Here is a 6077-nt window from a genome sequence, read left to right as displayed (position 1 = left end):
CTCCAGCCATTGAATCTTGAGCTTCAAACCCACATAAGCTTTGATCTGCAAAGGAAATTGACTACCATGGGTAATCGGGCTTCCTCGCTCTCTCAACTCTCTTTAGATGGAATTTGCTGTTATGAACAGAATGAGTGAGGAGCTCGGGGACCGAGACCCTATATTTATAGGTGAGATACTCCATCAGTATCTGTGCCACATTAATTGTCAGAATATTTTGACAATTAATTCAGGAAATCAAATTAGGTAATGAATATAGAAATCTGACCATATATAGAATATTACGTAATTGATTCTGTCCAGATTCAATGAATATAAAATATTCATTTATCAGAAAATCAATTATTTATTTATTTTCTTAAATAGAAAATCATTTCCTTAATTAGAAAATAATTTCCATAAATAAAATATTCTAATAAATTAATCTTTTTTTTCATTATCCATTTTTTATTTAGGCCCGAAAATTAGGATAGGCTACGGTTGCCGCACATTATCTAGTGAGCTATCTAATCATTGTTCACATATTTAATATCTTCTTACGTATACTATACAACTTTGACTTTACTATCACCATCAACTAAGTACAATTTTTCTATAAAGAAAACTTGCTCTCCCCCAAAAAAATAACAAAACAACTAATTTAACTAATTAATAACAATGGCGGACTCCATTGACCCTTACGAGTTCCTCAAACTCGTACCCAATCCAGACGGCACTCTTACCCGCCACTCCTCCATCCCCAAGGCCCCTACATCTGAATCCCACGATTCACCCGTCATCTCCAAAGATTTCCCTCTCAATTCCGCCACCGGAACATTCCTCCGAGCTTTCAAGCCCAATCCCCTTCCCAACACTCCAAATCTTCCCGTCATCCTCTTCTTCCACGGCGGCGGCTTCATCCTCTTCAGCGCCACATCCCTCCCTTACCACGAATCATGCGCCGGCTTAGCGGCCCAGCTCCGCGCACTAGTCCTATCACTCGAGTACCGTCTCGCTCCCGAACACCGTCTCCCAGCCGCCTACGACGACGCCGTCGAAGCTCTTCGCTGGATATCCGCCGTAGCAGGCGGCGTCTCAGCCGAGCCCTGGCTCAGCGAGTGTGCCGATTTCACCAAGTGTTTTGTGATGGGGAGTAGCGCTGGGGGGAATATGGTGTACCACGCGGGTCTACGTGCACTCGATCTGGATCTCTCACCTATGGTGATCCGAGGGCTGTTGCTTAATCAACCTTACTTTGGTGGTGTCCATAGGACGGACTCAGAGTTGGGCCACGTCAGCGATCATATGCTGCCTTTGGCAGCCAACGACTTGATGTGGTACTTGGCTTTGCCCGAAGGCGCTGATCGTGATCATGAGTATTCCAATCCGACGGTTGTCAATGGTGGTGTTGGTGATGAGAGGATCAAACGGTTGCCGAGGAGTCTGGTAACTGGATACGGTGGGGACCCACTCCTTGATAGGCAGAAGGAGTTTGTGGAGTTACTCAAGAGTCGAGGGGTCCATGTGGAGGCCCACTTCTGTGACGATGGATTCCACGCCGTTGAGCTCTTTGAACCAGCCAAAGCTGAAGCCTTAAACGACGTCGTTGGCCGTTTCATCCGAAGTCATGACACGTGATGAATGATGATGCCCTCTTATTCTCAATATAAATAACCCAAAAATAAAAAATAAATTGCAATGCAAGTCGTGTCATGACATTAGATATTCATATAGTTGAGTCAGTAATAAACTATTCAATAAGAAGAACATTAATAATTCTTTTTCTCAGATGGAGATAGATAGCGCTAGTTTTTTCGAACATAAATATTATAAATAATGAATAAGGCATGTGAAAGACGGACTATTTAGTTCATTTTCATATAATGAAATGGGCAATTTCAATTAAATAATCGATTATTAGTATTAGTACTCTTATTAATCTTTTGACACTACATAATCTCTCCTACACTTTTTTAAAACCCATGCATTAACATTTTTATCTTTAAATTTTGACCAACACCAATAATTTCCCCTTTTTATTAAAATACTAATTTTAAGATTAATATTTTTTTTATTAATTCTTAAATAATTAAGGAAAAATTATTATAAAATTTTAATAAAGTTCTTAAATTAATAAACGCTGGGAATTTTTGTCCCAATTTTTGTCAAACAAGAAAAAATATTAGTGTGCCATTAGCTGCCACAACTATTAATAAAGTTAATGTGATATGTGAAGAAGTTTTTTCAATAAAATTGAAGAGATAAGAGAAAACAGCCTCATGTGCCTACAATTATTAATTTATTTTATGTCTATCAATGTATTTCGTAGGACCAAATAAAGAATCTAGACGAATAAAAGAAATAAACCTCATGGCTAGCACCATGAGATCACATGTAAAAAGGGTTTGATCTTTTTCTCTTATTGGTATTAAGTCAAAACAACACACCAACTATGTAAAAATTATGGTCTCCATATTCTTTTTTTTTTCCTGCTCTTAATCTTTATTTATTTAATTAGTTGTCGAAAATTTCGATCAATATTTTGATACTTTAGAGTTTGAAGGGAAAGCTTAGTATCCACATTAGTGGTAGTTTCCTATATCAAACATTTTTTTTTTCACATGACCTAAAAAATAACAGCTACTAGCAAAACACCCATAAGATTTGTAGATAAATGAGAGAAGAGTATGAGAAAAATGACGATAGTGACTCCTCACATACCCATACCCATCACCACTATCGGCATCAGAGCAGAAGTTAGATCCGATGAACAACCAAAAAGTTTAGATGACGGTAATAAAATGCAAAGCCAAGACATAGTCCCCCATATAGGATCCATCCTCATGCAAGGAACATCCTTGACCGTTCTTGGTGGACCCTCCTTGGCCATCCTTGTGGAAGAGTCATCCTCATGTAAGAACCTTCCCTTGACCATTCTTGGTAGAAGATTCGTCCTTATGAAAAAATTATTCTATGGTCAAGGATATATCTTTAAAATCCTATGCTCAAGGAGACACCTTCTAGGAGCCCATTCTTAAGGATGCACCCTCCAAGAGCCCATGCTTAAAAAGACATCTCCAGGATCCATGCTCAAGGAGCAAAATCCCATGCTTAAAAAGGCTTCCTATGGTAAAAATAGTAAAAATTAATGTAAATATATCATAAAATCACTTTTTGTATCAAATTTAACATAATTTTTACATTTTTTTATTGAGATGTGTTAGGTTATTTTTAGTATTAAATTTAGATTAATTTTAGCATATTTTTTATCTAGTTTAAATCATGTTTGGAGCATTTTTACGCTTTTTATCTTTTAATTTTGTAGATTTAAAATAGATGAATAGCTTGAAAAATATCAATCGAAAAAGATAAAATATCACATAAAAAATATCACGGTAGAAAAATATCAAATTTAAGCCCAGAAAATGATAAATCACGTGGAATATGGAGCAGAGGAGACACGGGCCGCGGCACAGCTTTAGCATGCTGCGGCCCGCCTACGTGGAAGATCAACACAAATATCCCAGGAAGGTCACACGGGCTGCGGCACAGCTTTAGCATGTCACGGCCCGCCTCTGTTTCGGCAGCAAAAAAATATCTTGGTTCTGGAAGTTTTCCAAATTCAAATCCGAATAGAAATTTAAACATGTGCGTTTTATCTATCTTTTTAGGCCCTCAATGCCTATATAAAAGGAAGAAGAGAGATGATTTCAGGAAGTAATTTCAGAGATAAATAAACAGAGAATAAATATTAACTTATTCTTTTAGTCAAATTATATAACAAAATAAATAAAATTATATAGGAACATAATAATTTAGTTACTTATAAATTAACGTCTTGTCTTTTGACATGGTATGAGTGTTATGTCTATGTTTTGATCTTGTCTTTTTATCTGTTTTAAGGTGATCTGTTATCAGTTTTGTTGGTGAATTTTTTCATAGTCAAAAGATGAATACTGTGCCCAATCTAGAAGAGCAATATGCAGCCATTAATATTGAAGATGATGAAGAAGAAGGGCTACTGTTTGAAGGTGGTAATGATGAGTTGCTAGAGATAGATGACAGATGGTGTTTGGTTGGGCGCTTTCTTACGCATCGATCAATAGATTTTCAAGCAATGCAGAACAAAATGGCACAACTGTGGCAACCAGGGAGGGGAATGTATGTTAAAGAGTTGGAGAATAATCTTTACCTATTCCAATTCTATCATGAGGTGGATATTGAGAGAGTAATGGAAGGGAGTCCTTGGACTTTCGATCGTATCCCACTGATTTTTGAAAGATTAAAACAGGGGGAGAATCCTAGATTGGTTGTTTTAAACAAACTTGAAATCTGGGTACAACTTCACAATCTATCCACTGGTTTCATGACTGAGCGTGTAATACAGGGACTGGGGAATTATCTTGGTACGTTTGTCAAGTCTGATCCGAATAATTTCATAGGAGTTTGGAGGGACTATCTTCGGATAAGAGTCAAAATAAACATAGACTGCCCACTAAAACGTAAGAAGAAGTTGGAGAGACAAGGTGGCCAGTTTTGTCATGCTCTGTTCAAATATGAAGACCTTCCCACTTTTTGTTTTATCTGTGGGATACTAGGCCATACAGAGAGATTCTGTGAGAAACTCTTTGATACACCATTGGACCAAATTGAAAAACCGTTTAACTTGGAGATGAAAGCAACCCCAAGAAGAAGAAACTATACTGCAGGAGCTAAATGGTTACGATCGGGAATAGCTAACAGAGGTGGTGGCAGTGGTTTCTCAGGCGGCCCCTCAACGGTAACTCCCAACAATCATGGTACAGAGACAACTCAAGATTGCGCACAATCCGGGATTGGTCAATCTGGATCATTACACACCAATAATCAAGGAGGCGTATCAAGGCAATCAAGGAATAATGGTACAGAAATAATGAAGAGAGGGGATTTTCTTTTAATGCAGAAATCGATAATTACGGAAGGAGCGGGTCAAAGGGAAGGAAATGCTATGCAATGGGGTAATGACAAAACAGTTCCAGCCAATGATGAGGGGGCTCTTATTGTATTAGAAAACAAAAAAAGAAGAATGGGCCTTGACAACACACATGGGCCTGTGGAAGCAAGCAACATAAGTCTTACTAATGTGAATTTCAATAATACCATTGGGCCAACAGGAGAAGTTGATATGGAAATGGGTCCTGCAACATTAGAGACCACAAAAAACTTGTTTGGGGCGGGTTCTGGATCACAGGCCCGCCGAGAATTATGAATGTACTAAGCTGGAATTGCCGTGGGCTTGGGAACCAACGGGCTGTTCAATTCCTTAAAGAGATTGTAACTCAGAAGAAACCCAGTTTTGTCTTCCTTTGTGAAACTAAAGGGGATAAAATTAAAATGGAAAGGATGGGCCGTATGTTGGGTTTTGAAGGAAAACTCATAGTTGAAGCCCAAGGGAGTTCAGGGGGCCTTGCTTTACTGTGGAAACATCAAGAAGAAGGAAGTATCCTGGGCTATTCAAATAATCATATTGACTTTGTGATACATTCGGCTGAGAAAGGAGATTGGAGAATGACTGGAATTTATGGAGAACCAATTCGTAATCGCAGACATCTTACATGGGATCTCCTTCGATTTTTGTCAAGAGATTCAAACCTCCCTTGGTGTGTCATCGGTGACTTGAACAACATAGTTCGACAGGAGGACAAGAAGGGAGGCAGACGATACCCGCAACAATTAATTACTGGATTCCAACAAGCTTTGAATGACTGTCATCTACAAGATTTGGAACTCACGGGCTACCCATTTACCTGGGAGAAAGGCAGAGGCACGAATGCTTGGATTGAAGTTCGGCTAGACCGAGCGTTGGTAAACAACCAATTTCTGCAGGTTTTTCCTCTTGTTGCCCTTTTCAATTTGGAAATATCTTCATCTGACCACTGTCCCATATTGCTGGAACCTGAAATTAAACATGTGTTTACTCCTAATCGCAAATTCAAGTTTGAAAATGCCTGGTTACAAGAACCGGTTTGTTTGGAAATTATAAAAGATTGCTGGACTAGAACCATGGACAACACACTCTCGGATAAACTGCAACTTTGTGCAGAAAAGTTGAGTAATTG

The 6077-nt window shown here is 38.5% G+C and overlaps 1 protein-coding gene across 1 annotated transcript; it reads left to right on the top strand.

The window, feature by feature from the left end:
• The first annotated feature begins 577 nt into the window (after nucleotides 1-577).
• Nucleotides 578-1928, top strand: LOC115708266 (probable carboxylesterase 8). Its single transcript, XM_030636489.2, has one exon. The coding sequence runs from the start codon at nucleotides 658-660 to the stop codon at nucleotides 1615-1617; it is 960 nt and encodes a 319-aa protein (XP_030492349.2). The 5' UTR covers nucleotides 578-657; the 3' UTR covers nucleotides 1618-1928.
• The last annotated feature ends 4149 nt before the right edge of the window (nucleotides 1929-6077 follow it).

Source organism: Cannabis sativa, chromosome 1, assembly GCF_029168945.1.
Source record: "Cannabis sativa cultivar Pink pepper isolate KNU-18-1 chromosome 1, ASM2916894v1, whole genome shotgun sequence".
In the NCBI taxonomy this organism is placed as follows: domain Eukaryota; kingdom Viridiplantae; phylum Streptophyta; class Magnoliopsida; order Rosales; family Cannabaceae; genus Cannabis; species Cannabis sativa.
The sequence above is the reverse complement of the archived record's forward strand: the minus strand, read 5'-3'. Positions and strand labels throughout refer to the sequence as shown.